Source organism: Melospiza melodia, chromosome 1 (assembly GCF_035770615.1).
Source record: "Melospiza melodia melodia isolate bMelMel2 chromosome 1, bMelMel2.pri, whole genome shotgun sequence".
Classification (NCBI taxonomy): Eukaryota; Metazoa; Chordata; class Aves; order Passeriformes; family Passerellidae; genus Melospiza; species Melospiza melodia.
This window is the reverse complement of record NC_086194.1, coordinates 160,617,250-160,643,311: the sequence shown is the minus strand read 5'-3', so window position 1 is coordinate 160,643,311 and position 26,062 is coordinate 160,617,250. Positions and strand designations below refer to the sequence as shown.

The 26,062-nt window shown below is 41.8% G+C and overlaps 1 protein-coding gene across 1 annotated transcript in view; it reads left to right on the top strand.

Moving 5' to 3' along the window:
• Positions 1-26,062, top strand: part of SNTB1 (syntrophin beta 1) — a 112,915-nt gene that overhangs the window by 60,049 nt on the left and 26,804 nt on the right. The window contains exon 3 of the mRNA XM_063173553.1: positions 10,984-11,191. Within this exon, the coding sequence (XP_063029623.1) occupies positions 10,984-11,191 (208 nt within the window). The remainder of the gene's footprint in view (positions 1-10,983; positions 11,192-26,062) is intronic.

The following is a 26,062-nucleotide window of genomic DNA, read 5'->3' as shown; positions in this document are numbered from 1 at the left end:
ATCTCAGCTTAGGAACTTGTTATATTTTCTGTCCCCTCTCCACTAGTGGAGGGGAGTGATAGAGTAACTTTGCTGAGTGCCTGGGATTCAGGGTTGACCTACTACAAGATGGCAGAGGAACTGGCTGGTATCTATTCATTCTGGACTCTGCACAGTGAGCTGCATTTGGGAATTGCCTGAGCTTCCCAAGACATCAAGCAAGTGCAGAACAGGACAGACTGAGACATTTACTCCAAGGGCAGCAATAGATTCAAGCAGCTTCACTACTTCGAGGTGTTTTTGTTTGAGTTTTTTTTTTTTTTTTTTTTTTTGCATTGGGAAATACTGATTCATTGAATGAAGTATTCCCAATATCTGTTGTGAAGCCATTGCTCCCCAAACTTCCTTTTGCACACATTTTTAAATAATAATTTCTTCTTACATTATTTAATAACAACAATGTCAGTAAAGCACAGTAATAGTGTCAGTGAGATTTAACATTTTGAACTGTAGTTGGTGTATAAGTAACTTATGCAGCATGAAATAGCAGTAAGATTCTAAAATGACGTTTCAAAATCTTAAATATAAAACAAATTCTAGTGACTTTGCATGTATTTACTTTTGTTACAATAAGACATGAAAACAACAGTTTAAGCTTTTTTAAAGAAAAAACTGAATTTCAAACAGATTTAATATGACATAGTAGAAACAAGTCCTTGCATCAAAAAAACTTGAGTCATGAATGCTCACAACAAATATTAGGCATAAGCAGAAGATTGTAAAAATGCAGTAAAAAGACAAACATCTTGAAGTAGGTGAGGGAATGAAAGACCAAGCAGCTCCTGTACCTCTTTGAGTTCCTGCTTATATAATTTAAGGGGAACTGAGGGGATAGGGAGGCAAGTATTAGGCAGTAGAGAAGGTTCTGGATATCTCCTTGATGAAAACATGGTCTGGCTCATGCCCCCAGCCTGCCTCTCTCCTGTTTGGTGAACAGGACCATGCCTTGGTTCTGCCAGCTATCAGCAGGCTCTGATGTGCAGATTCTCCTCCAAGAGCAGTGTGCCTTAGGGGTGCACCTTTGCAGCCTGGGGTTTTCTCTGCTGTTGGGGGAATGGTTTCCCTGAGTCACTTAAGTTTGGGGCTCACAGAGGGCAGGGCTGTGCCACAGAGGGCAGGGCTGTGCCACAGAGTGACCAGAGATGAGTTACAGCCACTCTTGGAGAGCACAGGTCACACATCCCTTGTTTTCTGCCTCTTAGGAGGTGGCTTGACAGCCCTGAGCATAGTCAGTGGCACTGGCAGCAGCAAGCCCAGGTGGGGTTAGTGCTGGGCAAAGGCTGAGCCCTGCACCAAGGAGGAAGGAGGCGATGCCCATTTCCAGCACTGTGCTGGCAATGCTGACACGCTGGAGCTGTGTCACTCCTGGGTGGACATCCACAGCTCTGTGGGGCTTCCTGGGGAGGTGGGAATTTATTTCCCTAGTGCACAGTACAGATTTAGCTGGACTGGGCTCTGGTTTAGGAAACTGGGGCCTTTTTTCTGTTCCTGTATGTTGTAGGTAGGCAAGGAAGGACAAAGAATTTATGTCTGCATGGGGGATAGAGCATGGATAAAGATACAGAATGGGTGCATTACCAGTATTAAAAGTTGTCCTCCACATCTCCTCAAGGAATTTGTGCTTTGCTCCCTGTGTTGTTATTGAGCTGCTCTCTGGCTGTAGAGCCTCTGTGAAATGCACAGACCATACTTAATTCATAGTGTTGTTGTGAGCTACAGCTTGAGCTCCTTGGATGAAAGGCACATAGCAGTTAATTATCATTATTGGTACAGACATGTTGTACTGTATGAATATCAATAAGTCCTTTGAAGAAGTCATTGAGCATGCTTGAGTCAGTCTGATTTATATCAAGAATTTTTGTTAGCATTTGGGGTTTTTTTCCTGGTGGGCTGTGTTTGTTATCTCCTTAGATTACTATATCAACAATCCAACATTAAAGTAAAGCAACTTGAAAGAGTATAATTCAAATCCGGAAAAGAACAAAAGTGCCGATAATCAGGGTGAAACTCTGGTTGACTCTCCCCTCATCCTCAAATCACCCTGTTGTGCTATTACAGTGTGCTTGGTCTGTTACAGCCTGGCCCACAAAAGGCTGTGAATTTAAAGTCATGATGAACATGTGTTTTTAACCTTAGCTTCCAACTGTTTTACTGTAATGGATCCAAATCCAGCTTTTGTGTGAAGCTGGATGTCTCTTGTTGTGTTCCTGTTCTGTAACTGCTGATCTGCTTACAAAACCTGCTCTTCATGGGAAGAGATGAACAAGTAAGCAGCACCTGAGGTTTGTCTACTGTTGCCTCTTTCAAGCTGAGAGAACTTAGGTAATTCAGTTAAAAAGGCATTGGCTGCATCCTCTTTAGTACTCTGAGAGTAGGAGAGGGAAGAATTTGGGGTATGGACAGCAGGAGTGGAGTTGTGGGGTGGGTCATTGGGAAGGCCTCCTCTTCCTCATCGATACCCTGCATGGCTGTGGCCCTTCTCAGTAGCCAGGGTCACTGCATTCAGGGCTAGGGTTGTCTCATGAGGCACTGTAACTTTGCATTTTTTCTCTCATAACAGTGTTTTGGGGGCAAGTCATTAACTGCTGCAATTAATAATCCATTAACTGCTAGATTTGATAATTAATGGTTCTATAATTTGTTGTCTGACAGTTCTCTGCCATCTACATATCTGCTTTTTGGGCAGCCCTGCAATTGCTGGTGCATTTTGTAAGCTGCAGTCATCTATCTTGATCAGGGGAAGTTTTCTAAACCTGTAGGAGCTGGAGCTTTGAAGCTTCTAGACAGAAATAGTGATTTCTAAATTTGTTTTTCATTATGTGAAATAGTTGTTTTCTATAATTTGTGAAACTCCCCACAAGCCAAACAGTTTTAGTCTGGGTCATACCAGTTTTTCTGTTAGCCACAGTTTTTTTCTCATCTTCCTTGAAAGGCCACTGAGATAATACACTTCTGTAGGACTATCCCTCCCATAAAGATGAGCATTTTTGCCTTTTCAAGACAAATCATGAAACTAAAATGAACTTCATTACTTTCTTTTTCATTATTAAATTCTTGTTCTGTTAAGTCCTGTTAAAATAGGTTTCTAATGTCCTAAAGACTGCTGTAGTCTCTGGATAATGGTTTGAGAGCTGAATTACTGGGAGATGCACCAGGATCTGGGGACACAGTGGAAACCCCTGAGTTTTCCTGCAGGGTGCTTGTGATACCAGTGTAGAACTGGATTGTTGCAGGATGTTGTGTCTGATCTCTGCAGGTCCTGGTGAATTTGGGACTAGGCATGTCTCATTTTCTTGAAAAAAAAAAAAAAAGAATCTTTTCTCCCTTCCCCATCCTTCTGGGCCATACAGGTGAGCTCCTGGTGTCCTTCCCATCTCCAGTATAAATCTAATAGGAATGGGTAAATCTCTTGCACGTGTGTCTGTGCATGCATGCATATATGTGACTGTAAATAAAATTTTATGGATATCTGTGTGTATGTGTGAGCTGGACTGAACATGACCTGACAGGAATAAAATGTGTCCCTGTGAGTTGGGTGGTGAGGAAGGATGTGAGTGATGAGGAGGTGGCAGTAACTAAGGCTGGAAGAAAGCTTTTAGCTGGATATTTGATTAACAAGTTTTTAATCAAAGTCTTTATTTCCTGTGAAAATATTTAAATAATGAAAAATAACCACCGTATGCTGGTGGGGTTTTGTGTTGCATTTTGGGTTTTTTGCAGCCGTTGCTTCAGTTAGGGGAATTTTGAAAAAGTCAAAGAATTTGGATTTTTCCAATCAGCCTCAGGTGTAGAGGGATGAGCTGAGAAATGGAAAAAAAGAGCAAAGGAACTGGAAAATAATCAGGTGAAGGGAAACAGGAAAAAAAGGAACTGCCTTGGGAAATGGATGGAGGGAAGAGAGGAGCACAAATTAAGAAAATGTGATTAAAGAAGAAGCCAACCAGCAAGGCAGAGCAACAAGCCCAGAGAGTGAAGACTGCAGCAGACTTTACTTAACAAAAACTTTTGTAATAAAGAAAAAAACCAAAGCTCTGAAGAGGTGTAGAAAGAGAGATGCTCCAAGAAATGTGTCACAGAGTAAAGGGAAAGGAAGAGCAGTGGGAGTGCTGCAGGGAAGAGGAGAACAAATAGTTAAACATGTTTTTATGTGCATCTGTATGTAAAGGTATATAAGTGCTGACACCCAGGCTTCTGCTAAATAATGTTGAAGAGCAATTTAAAGACCCTGAGATGTCCCAAAGAAATAATGTTGATGTGCAAGGGTTTCAGTTTCCTGCTATGCTCCCAGTCCCCACAGTCCTTGTGTTATGGCTTGGAGACAGTGACAGCCTCAAGGCTCTTTTTCCTGCCTGGCTGTTGTCCTGTGCTCAGTGCTGGCCTTTCCCTCCCCTACCATCCCATCTGCAAATTGGATTTCAGTCTCACAGCTCTGGTCTGGCCTGATCTGCCATTGATTAAGGAGCAGGATTTTCAGCTGGTGTATTTACATCTGCTTTCTCTTGCACCTCGTGTAGCCAGGGGAATGGCAGCAAATGGCAATCACGGTGTGAGCCCTGGTGCTGGGCTGCCATCAGAGGTGCCCCAGCTCAGGGTTGGTACATCCTGAGGCTGGTCCTTAGTGCTTAGGTTGTGTGTGAATACTTTGCTATTTTAATAATACCTTCTGCTCACTTCTAGCTTGCTTGCTCCTGTGTTTCTGCTGATGGAAATTCCTCTTTTACTGTAGTAACAGTTTTGCTGAAGTTGCTACTTCTTCTCATCACATACACACAGCTTTTCCATCAGACTCCATGTCTATTCAATGGGAAGATGGGTCTACTGCCAGTTGTGAAAGTGTCAGGAGGTGACCCATGCACACTGTCCCCAAAGAAGCTGGCAGTATCTCTGGGACACTGGCTCCCAGGTGGGGCCTCTTCCTGCAGCTCTCAGAGGCCAGTAATTGATCCAGAAGGAATTTGTGGCTTTGTAGTCATGGTTGTTTGTCTTTGGTTTTGCTTCACTTGGCAAGTAAGCAGTGATCCCTGGGATTCTTGATCATGGAAGTCAAAAAGTAGATCTATAACATAATGAGACATTGAGACATACCCTGCTAGATAAGGCACACCTGCCATTTCTCTCTTCCAGCAAGACTTCCTTCTGTGACAACTCATCCACAAGACAGAGCTGGTCTGTCAACAGCCCTACTAATTTTCCCTGTTTCCATATCAGTTTTCACCTGCACTTGTGGATCACATCCTCTTCTTTCCCCTGGGTCCTACTACAGCATTTCCTACCAACAAGAGTGGCATTCCTTTCACAAGACATTAATCCATCTCCAAACCTGTGAACTTACGCAGCAGCATGAGACCCTCCACCCTCTTCTCAATTTGAAGGGGGCATTTCCCACTGTTACCAGCTGCAGCTATATGCTCTTTGCCAAGCCCAGATGCAGCTCCAGCTGCTGAAGGTTTGCTTTGCTGCTGCTGCCTTGAGTTTGCTTCAGGGAGCTCTGGTCAGTGCATTGAATATACCAATCACATCTTCTGTTCTCAAAATTTCAGCATCTTCTAAAGTTAAATTAAATTCCTGACGTCTCTATGAAATAATGCTGTTTATGGGTTTTTTCCCCAAATAATTTACCCCAACTGCTCCTTGCAACAGCACTTTTGCCATTGTTTCATGCTGATTCTGCTGTGAAGAAGGCTGAACTCTTTATTCCTGGATTACCAATATTCAGTAATTAAAACCAGAATATAAAAGAATAAATCAAGAAAATAAAATAGAAGAGATTTTTTTGGGCACTGTGGTGTAAGAGTCCTGCTCCTTAATATTCATATACATTTAAAAACTATTCAATTACTTTTGTGGTTGCTCTGGGTGGAGAAGGCAGTCTGTGATGTCTCTGCAGGTTGGTCAGCCTCTGCATGCAGTGGTGTGAGCAAGTCCCTTGCAGAACCAAATCCTTTTTTTACTTGCATGTGGCACAACTCCTCTGATATCCCTTGTATTAAGGCCCAGCTGGTGGCAAATGGAAATGAAATCAACTGTGACAGCTCATTAGTGATATATACACCCTCTGGTTGGACATCAGTCTAGTCCAGCTCCCAGGAAAGTATCTACATCATTTGTAGCACTGTAAGCTGAAAGTCACCAAGTAACTGTTAATACAGCAAGTACTCTTCTTACAGCAAGGGGACTGAGAGCCTTTCACATAGAAAAATTCCACTTGGTTACCAAGCAGTGCTTGCTTGGTAAAATTGCTTTCACTTCCATTTAGGTTCATCAAATGAAGATGCTTCTTCAGAGAGTATGCTGGGCAATTCACTGCAAGCCTAACAGTCTCTCTCTGGAATATTTTCCTTGCAGACTAAGTCCAAAGTTTCCATTGTTTAATTTTAATGTATTCTGTTCCTGGTTCATCTCCTGATGCAGCACATAGAATTCAAAAGAACCTTAACAGTTTTTCAAAATTTATTTTATAACAAAACCTACAACTTTTCAAATATAAATCAGGTTGTGTTCTTCTAAATCCCCCTGTTTCCTGGAAAGGTTCCTATGTTTGTGTACTCAGAAAAACCAAAATTATTTACTGTGGTTTCATGTGCAGACAGTGATGGAGGAGAAGTGCAGAGTGAACAGTTTGGCCTTTGATTCATCTTTAAGTTTGCAAAGTCAGTGACAGACTGTTTTGTTCCTCTCTGTGCCAGTGCAAAATCAAAGTAGTGTGATGGACTTGAATAACTCTGGCTCCAGCTTATCATTAACTTCAAGGGATTTACTCCACACTTTAATCAGTTACTGAGTACATAATCTGACCCAGGAAGAGTCATGAAGTGTAACTCAGTGCCTGATTTGGTCCTGAGCCAGTGCTGGTGGCAGAAGTACTTTCAAGAGTTTTGATAAAAGGTATTTCTTAGATAATGAACACTCCTACAGAAAGAAGCTTTATCAAAAGTGGAATGAGTATGGTCTACCAAACATTTGCTTTCAACTCCTTCTGATCCTCTGTGAAGTAGAAAATCTGATGAGGAGAGGAAGGGAGTTTTCCTCTTACGTGCCAGGCTGCAGCATTTGGAAGCACTGGGTTTTGTGTCACCCCCGTGTTCTGCGGGTGGAGAAGGGGATGCTGGAAACACTCCTCAGCTCACTGAGGGTCTTTGAGAAGGAGAGAGAAAATTACTCTTTTATTATAAGGTTTGCCAAATGATCTCTGAGAAAATGTGATATCATTCATATGCATTGCCAAGCTGGAGAGATGCCGCGGATCTTGGCAGGCATCTAGAGCTAACATATAATTCCTTTGGGTTGGTATGGGCTTTATCAGAAACAGCTCCATATGCAGTATTTACATAACTGTGGTGGAGTGTGAGAATAAACACAGCTGTGGCATTGCCCTAAATATTTCAATTCAGTGGGGAATTAAGGGAACTTTATCACTGAACTGCAGATAAACAGAAGTCAGTAAGAGGTGGTCAGTTTAGCCAAGGAACAAATCAAAACTATAATGGCTAGACTGCTGGAAGCATTTAAGTGCCTTAGTCTTGGAGTTTACTAAGGTCACTGGTATTTTCTTCTTTTCAGAAAGTATGGAAATGCCATCAGTCAGCTGCTGTACAGAAAGCATCATCCATTTGGACTGGTGAATCAAAGCAGTGTGGGCTGAAAGGCAGAAAAGGAAAGAGTTTATAGGGATGCAGCACTTTCAGCATCTGATTGCAGTCAGAGCCCATGGGCTTCCGGGAAGATTGGAAGTTTATTTTATTATCTCCATCCCAGTTGACTGTGGAGACAGGAGTTCTGGGTTTTTGATGGAAATCTGCAAGCTTGATTTCCTAAGGTTTTCTAGTCTAGATCTTACAGCAATCACCCGTAGCAGAATTGAGGCAGTTGAGGATTTAGACTTAGGGGTGTTGCTGAGGAATGATGCCTGCAGATGTATTTCTGGGAGTGGAAAAGTGCTGTGGATAAATAATAATTTAAGAATAATTTTCAGCATGGTCAAAGCAGCATCCTGTATTGAACTGAGTTTTGAGAAGTGTCAGTAGTATTGTCCAGTCATCTTGTTACTCAGCTTATGGAACAAGGAAGACTTTCTGCAATTGTGGTGCATCAGCATCACACTTTGGTGACTTTGGACAAGCATTCCCAAACTAGCTCCATTACAAGTCACTGAGGGATGAGTATTTTTGCAAGCATGGCTCAGTATGTGTGTATGCATATGTATACTAGAATTTAGACTTTGGTATCACATTTGAATATGTAGATATTAGAAAGAATATGCATGGTTTAGAACCCCTTATACACAACTGTTGACAACTGTCTAAATGTTCATTATTTTAGGGGATAGAACTCTTGTAGAAATACTTAAATAGTCCCATCAAGGCAAATGCATTTTAATGAAGGCCAGAGTACTAAAATACCTGCTTGTATGTTAATCCACTTGTTTGAAGGAAGAATTTACAAACTAGAGGTAAATAAGTTGCCATTTGCAAGCTCTTTCAGCTCTCAATAATTTAAAGTCAAAACCTGCTACAACTCTAACTTATAAAGAAATCACACAAATTTTCTGCTGTTCCTTTGCAGCAGAAAAGCAGCACTTTCTTCTGAGCCTTCAGAGTCTGTGTTCAGCACTTTGTTTACTGCATGATGTGCAGCGAGTTTGTAGGTGGAAGTCCCCTGTAGAAACCACAGGCTTTGTAAAGAGCATTGTTTCACACAATCTGTAGGGTGTGTTAACATTTTTCAAATGCAGCACAGTACTGCTATGTTGTCCAAATAATTTATGTTTTTAAAAGAAGTATTAAAATGGGAGACAGAGGACTGAAAATTCTGATTGCTGCTCCTGGCCTGTTCCCTGCCTTGTCTGGGTTCTTCACTTTTCCTTTTTTTTGTTGTTGAAATGAGGATGCTGTCACTGACCTCATTTGTGAAATACTGTAAGATCTCCTGCCAAAAACTGTTCTGTAAGTAATAAGCAACATTTCACTGATTACCACAATGTATTTTGAAAATCCAAGCCTGTCTAGCTTGTTTTTGGTGGTGGCTGCCTACAAGAACACACTCCAGCTGCAGTTCAGAGTCACAGTGGGACTCAGCAGTGGGAGAGCTGTGTTTGTGATGGAAAGACAGACTGGAGTATGGTGGCTGTGCATGATTGTAATGATCTGTGGACACAAATGGCTAAATCCTAACCATGAAGGAGATGGCTGTTTCTAGCAGTTCAGAAAAAATGGGAGTGTGATTTGGAACATGCCTGTCTATAAATACAGTTTTCTAGTTCACAAGACTGCCATCATGTATCAAGGAATTTTACTTTGGTACTTGAAACTGAAAATTTGGTGCATCCTGGGGTGGCTAAATAAGAACATTAATTTTCAGATAGTGCTGAACTGCAGCAGCTTTACTGAGGAAACATGCATTACTGTGTTGGCTCAGTGCTTCCTGAAAAATCAAGCCACTTCTTAAGCTATCCAGTGATTTAGGACCCTGAACAGTTCAGTTGCTGAGTTTGGAAAATCATGACCTTTTCTATATTTAGAACAGTGTCTACGTGGAAACCTCCCCTTCTCAAAATGGACAGGCATGAAACCAGGGATCCTTCCTCTCTGAGCCCCAGAGAGCTGTGCAGATCCAGTCACCCTCTGTTCTGGATTCTGCTCTGGTTTAACCAAATAATTAAAACCTCTTAATTGTTAGTTAAGCTCCCGATTGCTGGATTTTGTAATTGCACAACAAATATTTGCATTACAGTCTGTTTTGAACTTCAACCTGAATAAATTCCACTGAACTAATTAATTTTCTGCTGCAGAAAGGAGTCATTGTGTGTCCCAGAGCCTGGGCAGGCATACACAGGACAGAAGTACATGTTTAGGCTCAGATCCCAGGTTGAATTTGGGAGGGTAGCGTTTGGGGCTGTCACTGTACTTTTATAATAAAAAAGCACAAATGTGATACAGAGTTGAGTGATGGGCAATGACCAGGGCTTTGTTTTATAGTTGCTACATAAAGATAAAACAGGCTATTACTTTGTGGGTTATTTACCAGGTGTTCAAGTAAAATGGCCCACAAAGCTATAAAGAGCACACAAAGCCCCATTAATAACTAATAACTTCACTAAGAACAGAGCTGAAATAGCTGCAGCTGCCTGTCAAAGCACTTTTGTTGTTGTTGTTAGCAAAGGTGTTGGCACGGGTCCCATTACCACAATGAACAGGATTCATTTTCCTGAAAACTGTGTTCAGTTGTAATTTTCAAACCGCAGTGGAAACCACAGGATAGTCCAGTAGGAATGTTTTCTTTGAAACAGAACTCATTTCCTTCTACAGGAGTTTGAAAATCTGTGAAAGGTGCCTGCCAGCAGCAATCATATGATTGTTGTTAGCACTTTCTTGTAGCCACTGTTAGCAGGCTCTAAATGGAGCACTGAGGATGCTGGTAGATCCTGGAGAAAGCCAGTTGTGCCAGGCCTGTGTTAATGTGTAGTGGTATCACTGAAACCACAGAGCAATCCTAGGAAAATCCCTCTCTTTGGGATGGGGATGATTTTCATTTATCTCTGCATGGATAAAATAAACATACTGTAAAACTCTGGTTGTGCCATGATAACCAGCTAAGGAAAGCAGCAGCTTATCCCTGGCTTCTCCACAGTCACCTTCCATGCAGTCTGTGGTTCTGGGCAGTGTCCGTGTCAGTGAATTTATATTCTAAACTCTATGGACATGCTGTATGAGGGGTTGCATCAGCACTGGCAAATCCCATTCTCAAGGATGTTATCATAATGCCAGTAGAGACCTGGCTTCAGTTAAGATGAACCTACTCTGTTCAGGTGTTTTAAAGGTAAGTTTTTAGTGCTACGTCTCAATATTAGTATCCAATTTAACTCATTGCATTCACTAAATGAGGTAATAAATGTAGCTGCCTGTTAGTATATGAATGAACATAATGTTTTTCCCCCCATTTTTCTAGAATTATTGAAGTTCATTCACCTGATGCCAAGCACACCGTGGTGCTCAGGAGTAAGGATTCAGCCACAGCCCAGGCCTGGTTCAATGCCATCCACTCCAGTGTCAATGAGCTCATCCCCAGGGTGATTGCAGAGGTCAGAGACCAGCTGGGTAAAACAGGGATTGCTGGAAGTCGAGAGATTAGGCATCTAGGCTGGCTTGCAGAAAAGGTAATGGAAACACTCTTATTTTCATTTCTAAGCTCTCTATATCTTATTCTCTGTTCCTGAATTCAGCCTTGTCTGGAAATAGAGAGACTAAATGAGATTCTGGGGTTTGATTTACCTTTTCTTGAAGACCTTTCTTTTCTTAACGTGCCAATTTTTGTGCTTTAAAAAATTAAGCAGAAAACTGTTATGTCCCCAGAAGTCTTTGCTTCTACATGCCAATTAACAAAGACTTTCCTGGAAGATCAAAAAGTCTCGTATCAAGTTCAAGGATGGGACATGAGTCACAAAAAGTGACACCAGCCCTTGAGTTCACCTGCTTTTACAGCTCCCATTATGTATATGAGTTGTCACCTTTGACTCCCAGCTTGGGAAGTACTTACTTGGTCTATGGATCAACCCCTCTGCTGTGCCTGGCCTCTGGAGCTGGGCATGATCTGGAGCTTCCCATAAAGCCTGGGAGATTGTTGAATTGTAAGCCTGCATTTGAGCTGAGCATCCTATCAGCCTGGGCTTGCAATTGCAACTCTTGCCCATCTTTCAAAGTTTGAGTCTTAAAATGTTTCATGCCCAGAGAAAAGCTGGTGTTCTGTTCGAGAATAGTTTGGGATCTGTTGACCTGTGGAGAGACAACCCATGAAAGCACAGGGGTGGTACCAGCATTAGATTATCTGATTTTAAATCAGTAGTCTCAGAATTCGTTTTAGGCATTGATAACTGGTGAGTGTGGATTTGCTATGGTAGCAGTGTTAGAATTGTGCCTAGAAACAATTCCCTTCCATCTGCTGCCTGGGCAGCCATTCAGAGCATCTCTGCCCCTCCAGCTGGGGGTGTGGAAAGATGTCGCTGTGTGCTCACTGCCCTTTCCACCTGTGCATCCAGCACACACGTGCAAAACTGACTGTAACTGCCCTGAAAAAAATACTGTATGTTTGATCTCTTTTTGGGATTTTGTAGATGAAAATATGGAATCCACAGGCACAGGTGCTGTATTTCTATCTAGTGCCCTTTAAAAAGGCACGCTATTAATTTTTAGCAAAACATGGGTCACTCTACACCACTTGCAGTGACACAAAGATTGCCAAGCCTTTCAGGCAGATTTTGTAGCTTTTCCTGTCCCTCCCTTCAAGCTCACTGAGTGGGGACAACAGCAAAACTCTTTTGCTTAGTGCTGTAGAAAATGTAAAAGTTTGGGGGAATAATTTGGGATTAAAACACCAAAGGATTGGTAAGTAAATTTTAGCAGTATTAAACTGTACAGCCATGGGATCTTTAATTTTGTTTTCCTTTTTGTATTTCTTACTTATAAAAAGCTGAACATAAGGGGCTTTTCCTGTTGCAAAATGCTTTCCTCTGAAAGGGTGACTGTTCTGTAGTAGGTCATAGAGATCTTGTAAGTATAATATCCACAGATCATCTTAAGTGGACACATGGCTCCTGGTTTATGAATTTCCTCTTCTTACAGTTAATACACAATATCCCAATCAAATGCTTCTCTCTTCTCTCTTTTTCCTTTTTTCTTTTCTTTTTTTTTTTTTTTTTCTTCTTTTCTCTTTCCCCTTATGGGCTGAAATCTTATTTTGTATTACTCAATATGGACCATTTTGAGGTCTTTCTAAATTTAGTGGTAGAACTTGTTTTGCCTTTGTTAGGGTCATGCTTGGCTCTGTGCGTGTTCCAGTGTATTTATGGTGGCTGTTACCAAGAGTTAGCCTTGAGAGATTTGCAGTGACATTGTTACTGAAAAGGCAACTTGCTTTTTTCATTAAAAACCATCCAGAACTGTGCAGTGGTAACAGAGTGATGTCAAAAGTTCCCACCTTTCTCTCATGTTGGAGACCTGTTGAAAAGTAGAGAAAATCCCTACATGTGGCAAAATGTGATGTGAAATCCTCTTTATTCTTTCTGGACTGTGGGCTGCACAGCCTGGATGAGAGAGATAACCTGCATATAATGTGTATATGCCAGCTGTTTGTGCATTGTTTCAGAGGAGGTGGTCAAGGCAGCTGAGGGACACACAGACCAGAGATGCTCCTTGTGAAAAAACTTGGGTTTGTTAGTGGGAAGAGATTGAACCCTGCAGTGATTTGAGGAAGTCCCTGTGAATACCAGTGTGGTTCTTTGACTCTGCCTGGATGCCAGGTGCCCACCAAAGCTGCTGTATCACTCCCCCTCTTCAGCTGGACTGGAGAGAGAAAACAAAAGGCTTGTGACTTGAGATAAGGGTAGGGAAATATAATTCACCAAATACCATCATGGACTAAACAGACTCAACTTGGGGAAAAATTAATTGAATTTATAACCAAACAACCAGAGTAAAGTAATAAGAAAATAAAACCAAATCTTAAAAAACCTTTTCCCCTGCCCCTCCCTTCTTCCCTTGTGGTTTTCTCTACCTTTCTCCCCTCCCTGTGGCACAAGTGGACCAGAATGGGGCTGTGTCAGTTCATCACATCTTGTCGCTGCTGCTCCTTCCTCCTCAGGGGAGGACTCCTCACTCTGCCCCCCTGTTCCAGGGTGGGGTCCCTCCCACAGGAGAGGAGCCAGTCCTCCAGGAACTTCTCCAACAGGAGTCCTTCCCACGGGAGCAGTTCCTCACAAGCTGCTCCATGGGGGTCCCCAGCAGCATCACAGGTCCTGCCTGCTCCAGGGGGGGCTCCTCTCTCCACAGGGCCACCAGTCCAGCATGGGCTTCCCACAGGGTCACAAAAACATCTTAGACTGTAACTTTGGAGACAGCTTTTATTATGTTACTTACATAGCAAATCCTTAAAGTGAATTCTCAGCAAATTGGGAAGACTGTGAGCTGAATTCCTCTGCTTGTTTGGGGAATGCAAAATGTAATCCCATGGAAATTTCACTGTAATTTGCTGTGATTACTCTGAGCTTCAATTAAGCTATTTCCTGGTTTGATATTTTTTATATGACTCTGCTCTAAACTTAGCTCTAAACTTCAACTTACATGACATTACAAAAATAGATTCATTAGGGGAGCCTCCCTCAGGTGGGTAACATTAAAATAAATAGTAGGTTGTCTAAGATATTAAGCCATTGCATGCTAACAGGATTCTACCACCTTAACTGAACTTCCCTGTGAGGAAAGCACTAAACTTGTGGTTTTCAACCTGAAACTTCCATTTTGCAATTCCACCTTCAGGTTCCTGGTGGGCAGTGAGGGTCTGTCTGCTGGGAAATAGAGAGCTCTGCATCACTTTAAGAAAGCAAATGTTCTCTGTGGCCTTCTTACAGGCAAGGAGAAAAACAGCCAGAAGCAATCATTAGAGATGCCATCTTCCCTCTGTTATTGAGGAAGTAGCCTTGTCCTGACCTTGGCCTTATGAGGAAGGTTTCTAAAGCTGACCAAGGATTAGGGAGTTGTATTAGTCACCAGCCTCCTTAAACTTCTCTGTAACTAAGAGAAATACCAAGCGCTGGTTTGTGATGAGGTGTGTGCACTCCTCATCACTTTGTGTTTCCTGTATTTGTCTTTTCCCTTCAGCAAGACCTGTGCATTTAACAGCCATGCAAAGCATGAGGGAATAGTTACATGTGGGTATTAATCTTTCCAGGTCTTGTCTTTTAATAATGTTCCCTGTAAAGATACTTTTAGCAACCAAATAAAAAAAAGAAGTTAGTAATGTCATCTATATTGAGGAGCTTTTCCAAATTTGTACTGTTTCTGCTCCTCCAGAAACACTTTCAATCCTTGTAAAAATGTCTTCCCCACCTTTCCTCCCCCCCTCTTTTTAATACTTCTGCACATCCCATGACTTACAGAGGAGCTGAAATAGGCATGGTTGCTCTTCTCCTTACACTTACCCATCCACCGAGTTTCTTCATGAGGAGCAAATTCTGCTCTGAACTGAGGAGCTGAAACACTGAGGAAATGGTGGTTTATTTTATCAGTCTGTAACATTTGCTGCAATAGAAAAAAAATATTGCTGGCAAAAGCTTTATCTAAATTTCTTTCTTCTTCAGTGCAAACACAAAAGGTGTTCTGGCAAAAGGGGCTTTGTGAAGGTAGCTTTTGCCAATTCAGCTGTCAGCCACACAAGCAAAAGCATGACTGGCTCCAGGGGCAGCTGGAACTGTAGCCAGGCGCCAGCATCAAGCTGGGTCAGTTAAGAAAAACCCAAAACTAAATAAAACCCTGAGCTGTGCATCTCTCTCTGTCCTCACTGTGCCAGTGGTGCTTTTCATGTAGGCTTGGAAGAGAGAAAAAGCACTTCTGCAGCCAGAGACTGTTCTCCTTTCCGGATGTCAAATGTCTTACAGGCAGTGGACTTCTTAAAATTATCTGAAAGCTCCTTTGAGAAACCTAAAAATAGGAATTCCTGCAAGTTGCCTTTCAGAATGTTAATTTTTGAAGCTGCAGAAAAAGTGACCTTATGGGCTTTTCTCACCAGATCTTAACCCCAGCACTTGGTTCCTGTTCATGTTGCTCTGCCTGTGCAGGGTGAGAGTGTTGCTGCTTCCCCAAATCTTGTGTGGGTTTCAGAGGGGAGAAAAGACCTGAGGGGAAATAACCAAAGCATGGTGAACCAGAGTTGTTTTTCAGTTCCTGACACTATCTCTGAAATGAAAAGTGTGTTAATATATTACAGGCTGTTCAGTCTCCTCAAACCTTAGATAACCATATCATTGTGTTAGTGCTGGAGTGCAAGGCTTGTCACAGCAGAGTGATCTTCAGTATCGAGCTGTATATTGCAGTATTACATTTATCTCCCTGCTCTCACTCTAATTCACAGGAGCTAGTGATAACAGGAAAATTGTGAGACGTGCAAGCTGTCCAAACAAGATTTAGGCAGATGACATGAGTGTGTATTTGAGGTTATTTTTCTTCCCCAGTATGAAATGAAAATGTTACCATTTCCTTAGGAAGCATGTTCACAGGTTAGCAAAATAAGTAGACAGCAACAGAGCCATATTGTTGTTCTCATCACAGACAAACGAGTTTTCAAAGAAATGGAGATCTTTAGTTAAAAAAAATTATCTGATTTCCAAATTGTAAAAGTGAGGTTAGGATGTCTTTGCATGAGAAATCCACCCGCCCACCACAAAGTTAAAACATTTTGCCATTATTTAACATGTGTTCAATGTTATCTGATTTTATTCATTTGTAACCAACTTTTAACCACCTTCCTATGAAGCACAGCATCTGCTAGGCAGCATTTTAAAAAATGTGGCATGGCTGTGTCTGTGGTTGCAGCTGCCACTGTTCCCCTTAGCACTCCCAGCTCTTCCATCATGGTGGTGGCAGTTCTGGTAGAAAAGTCATTACTTTTGGAGGGATACCATTAATTTTCTGCAGGCTTTGTGACAGAGGCAAATCCCAGTGCAAGACCAGTAATGAGAACCTGTGGCAAGGAAGAGGGGATTGGGAAGCTGCTGCTTCATTAGGCAGTGTGTCCCTGTTTCTCTGGGGTGGCTGCCTCATCAGGCTGCACAGTCTGAATCAGCAGCATTTTCAGGAATAAAATCCAGGTTCTACTAATCCCCAGGTCTCTCTTCTGTGCCTGGAAAGTACCTGTGCAAGTTTAGGCTGAGCCTACAGCAAGCTTTGGGTGGTATTGTGTGTTAACTCAGTACAAATAAATATGTTATTTAATCAGATAAATTGAAAAATGGTTGTTTGCTAAAAATACTGTTACTATTACTGAAATGCCTAACTTGGAAGGGATTTACAGACAAGTTTGGAAATACTACCCTCCTATAATATACAGGAAGAAGAGCAAGGCAGCTTGGTCCTGCTCTCCTGTTTTTTGTGGTTAAGGAAGGATCGATAATATATATCTGGTCATAATCTTAAAATTGACCTGACCTTTTAGAGATTACACATACCTCAAATGGAAAACCTTCTCTGTGTCCTAAATTAGAAATTGCACTTTTAAGTACCAGCTAATGACTTGCTGAGGAACACTTATATCCAAATGAAGAATTCTGGTTTTGCCCTGTGTCACTTAACCTTGCAGCTTATTAATTCCGGAACTTATTGTTATTTGTTTGCTTTGTAAAACAGCAGAACAGAGTTCTTAATTACATTAACAGTCTTCATTATCTGGGGTAACGATCAGCCTGTTCTTAGGAAAGACGTAAACCTGAAATAGCATGAAGAGCAATTTCCTCTCCAAGCTTCAGTGAGGTTCCTCCACAGGCCGTTTTTACCAGCAGTGCCTTCGTTCTCTCCTTGCTTTCAGTGCATTCAGTAAAAGGCTGTAGTAAGGAAAACTCAGGCTGAAAACAGCCTTTTTATTCACTGTGCTGTTTTAAAGGCTTTGCCTTTATCTATAACACCCATGTTATTTCTTCCCAGATGAGCAAATAATAAAATTAAGTGAAGTGCTCATTGCAAGGGGACTGGAAAGAAGAACAGGTATAAGCAAATAATGAAAAATTATAGGAATATGTTGCTAAATGCATGAAGGACCTGAAATCAAAAGTCTGTATTTCTGCAGTACAGTTGGTTGTTGTAGTGAAGGAAAACCCCTCAGATAATTACAGAGCACAGTTAAATAGTGAATGAGCACTGTTGTTCCTGTGGTAGCCTTCAGGTACTAAATTATTCTTGCAGAAGTTGAGCTGCAGTGTGAACTGGGCCCTGCATATCCCCTTGCCCTTCCCATGAGGGCTGGATTAGTTCTGGTCAGATCCCAGCAGAGGTAATCACATCCTTCCTGCTCTCCCTCTGCCTCAGCCTTGATCTGACTGTCCTTGCAGATGAGTTAGCTTTCTCCAAAAAATACAGCATATGTCTATCAGTGTTCCAGGAATGATGAGAAAAAAGTTCCTTTTTATAATCATTCCTCTCCACAGAGTTTAATTAACTTCTCCCTCCCTGCATCAGGAAGAATTCTGAGCCCGAGGTGTGGCTGCTGCTCTGTCAGCTCTGCCTGCACAGGCAGGGGACAGCAGCCCCAGGCAGGACCCACACGGCTCTGCGGGCACAGAGAGCTCTGCACATCTCTGCTCAGCAAACCAGGTGGGGCTTGACAGGGGAAATGCTGGGCTCTAGCTTGAAAGGAGGGAGAGGATGGAAAAGGAAATGGGGGGTTCAGTGCCTGCCTGAGGTGTGGGAGCTGTTTCTCTTGGATTCTCCAACAGAACAGGGTGGTAGCTGTGGTACCATGTCCTAGTGTGGTCTGGAGCACATCCTGATGTGGTTCTGAGCACTGGCTTCTTTGCACAGTGTGTCTGCCACGGCATGAATACTTAACTCTTTGTTCTAGATAACCCAAACTGAAACTGCTGTTTGGCTAGGTTGGGTTTTGCTAGACAAGGAGCTCTAGATTTTGGTGGTTGAGGTATTTTCTTCCTAAATTTTGCTAAATTTTCAGGTTATTGGGCCTTTTCATCTTTTGCCTTCACAGTTGCTGTTGATCTGTCCAAAAGTGTCCAGCTCCCCTTGTGCAGGTGCTGGGTCATGTTACCTTTTGGGGCTGTACAGGTTTGAAAGTCTCTGTTTGAATATATTTGCAGTACAGTTCATTTGAAAAAAAAAAAAAAAAACAAAAAAAAAAACAAAAAACCAGCAAAGATACAGGTGTGATGTGAAGGAAGACTTTGATCCCCTTTATTCAGAAGCTGGGGAAAAGGTTCCTTTTTTCTCTCAGCTTGTGACAGAAAATAGTGCAAGAAAGATAGTGAAGGAATTGGAGGCAGTGATGCTCTTTGGTATTCAAATGTGATTTAAATGCAACATGAACCTCCTTTACAAAACACATTGCATAGGGAGCAGAGACCTCTTCTGAACCCATATCCAGCCCTGCTGTCAGTGGGGAGTGGAGGGTGGCCTTCTTAATTAAGTGCTTAAGTGCCAAAACAACTGATCTGCTTCTGCCCCAGTGTGTTTCTGCCTCCTCTCACTGGTGCACATTGGAGTGGGGTGCAGGGTGCCAGCAGTGGTGGGTTAGGAAAGGGGAGAGCCTGTTCTTGCCCAGCTGTAGGATGCAGGGTGGGAGAAACCAGAGCAGCACAATGGCTGAGGAAGGTGTGGAGCCCATCCTGGGCATTAGGAGATGCTGTGGAGTGGTTATTCAGGATGAGGAAGCTGCCGTTAGGGCAATAGTTTGGGGCAAACTCAGCTGAAACAGAGCAAGGCAAAGGCATCTGAGCAACAGGAAAGCCCTGAGCACTGACCCCACTGACGGCAGCCTGAGCAGCGCTGGGGAACTGGGGACACCCTTCAGCCCCTCCTGGATGCCACTTCAGTGCCAGGGGACAGGCAGACATGCTTACATCTCAGGGCTGGGCCCCCCTGAGCACACAGCCCTGCAGGGTGGGGGTGCTGGCAAACACTGTTTTGCAAGAGCTGTGCCCTTGCACTCTGTCTGTTTGCTCATTTCTCTGCATTTTTCTGCTTACAGGCTGCGTGTTAGGAGCATAAAAAGAAAGGGATTGTCTGTCTTAGAGAATCCTGGATTTCTCAGGCATTAAGTTCCCATCAAGCTGCATTTTCTCTGTTCAAAGTTACCTGATTCTCATTTGCTGGTTTTGTCTCCTGAAGTTAAAAATCACCTTCAGGGGAATGGAGGGGCCCATTGGGGGAGTGTTGACCTTCAGGCTTTGCCCAGTGTGAATTCCTCTCACCCCAGTCATCGTTTCTTTGGGGTTTTTTTCTACCATAACAATACTCCTATTTCAGCTTTTTGATTAATGACATGAATAAATAGATCAGAAAGCAGCAGAACTGGCCATAAAAAAGCCTCTTTGCTTTGCAGCCCTTCTTCTCCCCCCAGGCCCCTCAGCTGATCCCCAGAGAAAACTTCTGGCAAAAGTAGAGCTATTCTTAGTAAAAATACCCTAATTTAGAGGGAAACATTTGGATTTTTTCCTCTCTTTTTGCATGTTATTGCCCCACCACACTGACCCACTCAGCTTGCAGTCAGAGCAGCCCTATCTCCCCCTACAAGTGCTTTTAGGACAGGTGAGCTGGTTAATGTTGCAGGGCTGCTGTGGAAGAGCAGAGTGGCACTGCTGGTACAAGCAGGAGCCATGTATGCCTTGAAAGCTGCTTTGCCAAACTACTGTTAACAGAGAGAAATTAACAGATTTTCCAACTATATCTTGAGGAGAAGTTGTGTTCTCTGTTGGAAAGAGGGATTGACCTTTAGAAGAATTAAGAGAGTTTTGATAGAAGGAGTGAAGCAGGAAAAGTTACATGCATTACAATTTTTGGTGTGGCAAGACATTAACTCAGTGCCTACTCTACAAATCCAGTTCAATTTCAATGCTCAACCTCTGGTTATGTAACAAATTCCTAAGACTGTTAATACCAGCCTTTTACCTTATTATCAAATCCTGTAAAAATAAAATTATACTTCATAATACCATGAGAACCCTTACAAAAATGTGCCATTAGACAATTATATTGCAACATAGCAACTCTGTAGACTGCAGGGAAATATTTCTCATGCAGTCTAGTTGTTGTATCAATAATATTTTCAACACCCTTTGTTACTGAGGAAGAAAGAACGTCCTGATACCATATGTAAAATTGCATATTTTGAAGTTCTGATTTCAGGGCTTGACTGTGGCAAAAGTGCTTGAGTATTGGTGAAATCCTTGTAAGAAGTGTACTTGAAACAAAGCCACAATTGAAAAGGTTTCATGTATCATTCCTCTTCTCTCTCCCACTCTTAAATTAATGATTGTTTTATTTTAGTTATTTTAAGATGGGAAATGTTATGACAACGGAGTTTTAACATAAAAAAATATTGGTGTTAAAAAAAAAATCCTTTTATTCCCTTTACTCCAGATTCTTCACTTCCAAAGATTTATTTCTGCCTGCAGAATTACCCTCTCTTCTTAAGTGGACAGTAATTGATAGTGCACATCACGATAATTAGTCTAACGAGTCTCCTAAACCCCAAGCCCCACAGCTATCTTTAAGCTCCACATTGTCTTTACTGTAATGTAAATAAAAGCTTCAGTAAAAGACTGAAAAGAAATTTGATATTGAGGGAGCCTTGTCCTCTCCAAGGGGTTTCCTCTACTCATTTTTAATGAGGCCCATATTAGTTGTCATTTGTACCTTCCCTGATGAATAGTTTGGAAGAAAAGCTTTCTCTGTGCACAGCGAAATTTGTGCCAAGTTGCTGACCTTTGCTTTTGGTGAGACCTCATTTGAGTCTGAGTCTCAAGCCCAAACATATTGTTGGATCAATCACGTTGATTTTTGGCTCAGATAGTGATGCAGGGCTAATGAGTTGTGCTGTGTACACATTAACCTCAGACCCGGAGCGCCGGCGGCGGCCTCGGAGCAGAACGCGCCGGGGCTGCAGGAGAGACATTCCATGCTGGCATCTTAATAGAGGGAGACAGGAACAACAGTAGGGCAGTATCACAGGTTCACTGCTTGTGGGATGTAGGATTTAATCAAAGCTGGAAAAACAAACTGCCTTCTGTTCTGTTTGGGGGGGAAAAAAAATCACCTCAGTACCATAAAGGTGCTTTATGAAGTGTGAAATAGAGAGGAAAGCCTGAATGTTTAAACAGTAAGACAATGATTCTACTACCAAAAGGGAATCTGCTTCAGGGAACAGCCTTTGAATAACATTAGATTTAACCTTGTTGTCAGATTTTACCATCCAATGATTACAATGGCATTGCGAGGAATTTGGGAGCATTCAGGTATATTTTTTTTATTAGTAGATACCGTATTTAGCAATACTTAGCAAATTTCTTCTTTATTCATAAGTAAAATTCTTAAGACCGATTGTTGAATTACCGCAAACAGCTAGCATCCCTTGTGTTTCTGGAAGGTGTTTCTGGTCATTTCCAAAAGCAACACTTCCCTCAAAGAACAAGATCTTGACCTCATTTTACAATTATAGATCTAGGGAGAGACAGTATTTCACGAATTATCTTTATGGAGAGATAGACAAAAATCCCAACATGCACAATATCCTTGTACTGACTGCTTTCCTCACTTGAGGGATTAGGAAGGGAAGAAAGGATTACTCAATGACTAGGACAAAAGCAGCATTTTCAATTTTAATTTCAATGTAAGTTCCAAACAATCACATTTAAGGGACAGAGAAATAGAGACCGAATAAATTTGATTTCTGCAGATCACACACAGTTTTCTGTCCTCCTCTTTGTGCAATGAAAACTGATCAATAAGGCTGAAAGACCATTACTGCTTCAAATAGAAAATCCAGTGAAATCAAATGGAAAAACCCAAAGTCCGCAGAGATCCAGTCTTTGGTGTTACTTTGGAAGCAAGATGGGAAACAGCTGGAAGGGACAGGGTGAGAAGGGGGCAGAAGTATCCAAAACAGGACCTGTTAGAAGAGCAAAGCCCTCTTCAGGTGTGAGAGGCTGCCCCATTGCTGTGGCACTGCTGGGAGGGCATTCTGGCTTGTACAGTGAGCCTGTTCAATAGCCAGGGTGCAAAAAGGGGATCTGGAGCCAAAGTGCATTATGTCTAAAGGACATTTGTCTGGGGGTTTTGACCTTCTGCTCTCAATGAAGTCACATTGAAGACAAATGGACTTGCCAAAGGTTTTCTCAGACTTTTCTGGATTCCCTGAGTTTCAGGTGTTCCTGCAGTACCAATAGCCCTGCTGGAAGGAAGCACCTGGGTTTTAATTACTAATGACTATTAGCAGCAGTGAAGATTCCTGAAACTGTGTGAACACATTGTGTTATTCTTGGAGCTTTTTTTGTTTATACATTTCTGCTGAGCAAATGCTGCTCTGCAAACATTCATTTGTTGATCTTGTGCTGAAAATAGTTGCAGACATTGGCCAGAGTAGCTGCCAAAGTGTAGTGTGGCTATAGCTGCTTTTTTGTACTTCATGCTGGAAATGCCAGTGATGTTTATGGAAATGGCTCTAAAAGGTTCACTTTGAAGAGAGAAGCCTGCTATGGGAACAGAAGCTCACCTATTCATATGTGGAAGGAAAAGCTTGTACATTATTATGAAATAAATAGTTTATGGTGTTGTCTCTGGCTTCTGTCACCCTGGGAAATTTAATACAGGGCTCTTCAGGTTGGGGAATACGTTAAAACTTCATGTTTAAACATGTACATGTATTCATTCCACATAAGAAATCCTTTTTATTGCTATGTTCTTTGGATCCCTGAATCACAGAGCTACAGCATACAGTAATACTCTCTCACCTAAATTTTCAAAACCGAGGTTTAAATCTGCTTGCTCAAAACTGTAGGCATGTGTTGACAAAGCAAAGGCAACTGGAAGAAATGTAAGAAGCTGGAAGTGTTGGAATGAGTACCAGATTGGAAAAGGGTTGCACAGCTTAAATGGGGCAGTGTGAGAACCTTTTATGTGATGTTTTTGTTTGGTTTTGTGGGTTTTGGGAAGACTGGCTATTGAGGATGAGCTGACTTGCTGTTGGATTCTTCCTTTGCTGTTGCAAGAGTTTGAAATGAGAAAGAGAGCAGCTCAGGTTCTGGGGGTTGTTGTTGTGGCTAATAAAAAAAAAAATTATTATTATTATTATTATTATTATTATTATTATTATTATTATTATTATTATTATTATTATTATTATTATTATTATTATTATTATTATTATCATTATTATTATTATTATTATTATTATTATTATTATTATTTTAGAATGAAAGTGCCCAGGGTATAGCCAAAGCTGGAATGCCATGGTGTGAGATTGCAGCAGAAGTAGTACCAATAGGAGCAGACCCTGCTCCAAACTCTAACTCTTGTGAGTGTGCAAGAAGAGGGAGACATGGGACAAAACATCTGGTATGTCTCTGCTGTGATTTTTGTTCCTCTGGGACATAAGCCAGATGAATGCATGCAGAAAAACAATTAGAGCTGGGGGAAAGGGAAGAGTGGGACAGCACTGGAAGAGCTTGGAAGATTGTGAGCTAAGGGGGCCTGGAGGAAGTGACAGTGGAGGGAGCAGATAATGAATAGATGAACTGCAGAGAGCTCTGGGTACAGACAGGTGTACAAAATGTTGAGTGGCTTGGAAGGTATGGAAGTCTTCTCTACTGGCAAGAATAAGACCAGCCTTCTCTAAACCTTTCATAATCACATAAGATTAACTCTTCACAGCTGCACGAAGACTTCAAAGAGAGGAATTTTAGCTCCTCTCTCTTACTTTCCTTTGGATTGGACTCAGTTTGCACTCAGCAAAGGTCATGTGCATCATCAGTTTCCGTTAGCCTGGGTACATCAAGTAAAACTGCAGTCTCTGCCCTCTTCAAATAACTTGAAACAGCTGCTTGGATATTTGCAAGTGCAAGCAGAAGGAATGGGTTGTGGTTACAGGATTACATTCAAGTGAGTGAACAGTTCTGAAAAACAGTGACAAGGAGGCAACCACTAACTGATAATGGTTACACACCTGTAGCCCTGTGTGGACCTGCAGAGTGGTTCACAGTTTTGGAAACAATAGCATTACAGGGTGTTGTGCTAAAAAATGAATTATAAGAATACCAGTCTCACAGGTAACAGAGATCTCAGACTACTTTTCTTCCAGGGAAGCAAACAGGCACCATGTTGCCTTGTGTCAGCCCCAGACATTATCAGCTTAGTGCCCAGGATTCAGCAGCAGCAGCAGCAAAGGTTATGTGCATGTGCAGATAACAGCAAATGAAGTTTGCTCCAGATCTCCTCTTTCTCTTCCCCTTCTATGACTCTGCAGCTCAGCCTCACCATGCCCAGCACTGACTGTCCCTGCCTCTGATGCTGGCTGGGCTATCTGAACATGCCTTCTGCCTCAGGATGTACTTTTGAATAAATGGTACATTTAAAGGGGTACTAGTTATATGCATGAAAATGTTGTAATAGCTAGCCTGATTTCCATCTGGCATAGTTTGGGAGTAAATCCATTGACGTCAGTAGAACTGAAAGGATATAAATATCATTGAAGTCAGACCCTATATTTTTAAGGTTAAGCCTAAAAAACCCTGTAACTTACTCTCCCTCCTCCCCCCTCAAATCTTTTCTCTTTCAAGCTCTGTCACAAATTTAAATGTCTTAATTAGGATTTCATCTGTTTCTGTCCAGTTAAATCAAGGATCTGTCAGTAAAGAATTTTAGGAGATGCAGAGGTGAAGCTCTCCTGACCCCCTGCCTATCTTTAGAACATCTCAATGGCTGCTGGTTCTGAAAAACCGTGGCAGCAGTTGCTCTCTTCTGCCGTGGTCAGTTGTGTCAAGCTGTGTATCTGCAGCTATGTTTAGTTCAGAGCACAAACATGAGGCAGAAATGGAAGCTTTTTGGCAAGCAAAGAACGTGATTTTCAGCCCATTCACACAGAATCGTGTTAATTAATAGATTTTTTTCTGACAAATAGTTAATTGTGCCTTGCTTTTTTCCATATGGCTAAGGAAATAAAAAAGCCAAAGAGGACAGGGTATTTAAAAATCCAGAAATTTTGTTATGAAACTGCTGACATGATAGCCAGTGCAATCCCATTTGCTCTACTTCTAAAATTGGTTATGTGAATATTATCAATACATAGTTCCCAATTTTCATTTTGCAGTGTTACTCAACTAAATTACTTAAGATTTTTTTTCTACCAATATATGAGGCCAGTACAGACTACAAAATAAATCTCAACAAATAGACAAATATTTATCTCTGTTGTAGGAATAAAAACAAAGAGAAATAATTTGTAAAATTTCCTAGTAGAAATAATTTGTAAAATTTTCCTTTAGGGCAAGTATTTTTCTAACCCCAAGGGTGGAATTAGGTGTAGTCACTTGGTAATATACACACTTGTTTGTCTTCTTGGAGTTTCCACTTTCTTGTAGTTGCAGAAGTTGCAGCAGCTCTGTGATGTTCAAGTTATCCTCAGCCAGCTCATACTGTAAATGGCTGGCACTTGCTGGCTCGGGTGATTTGTTACCCACAGCAGGAAAGGAACTTCCATTGATCAA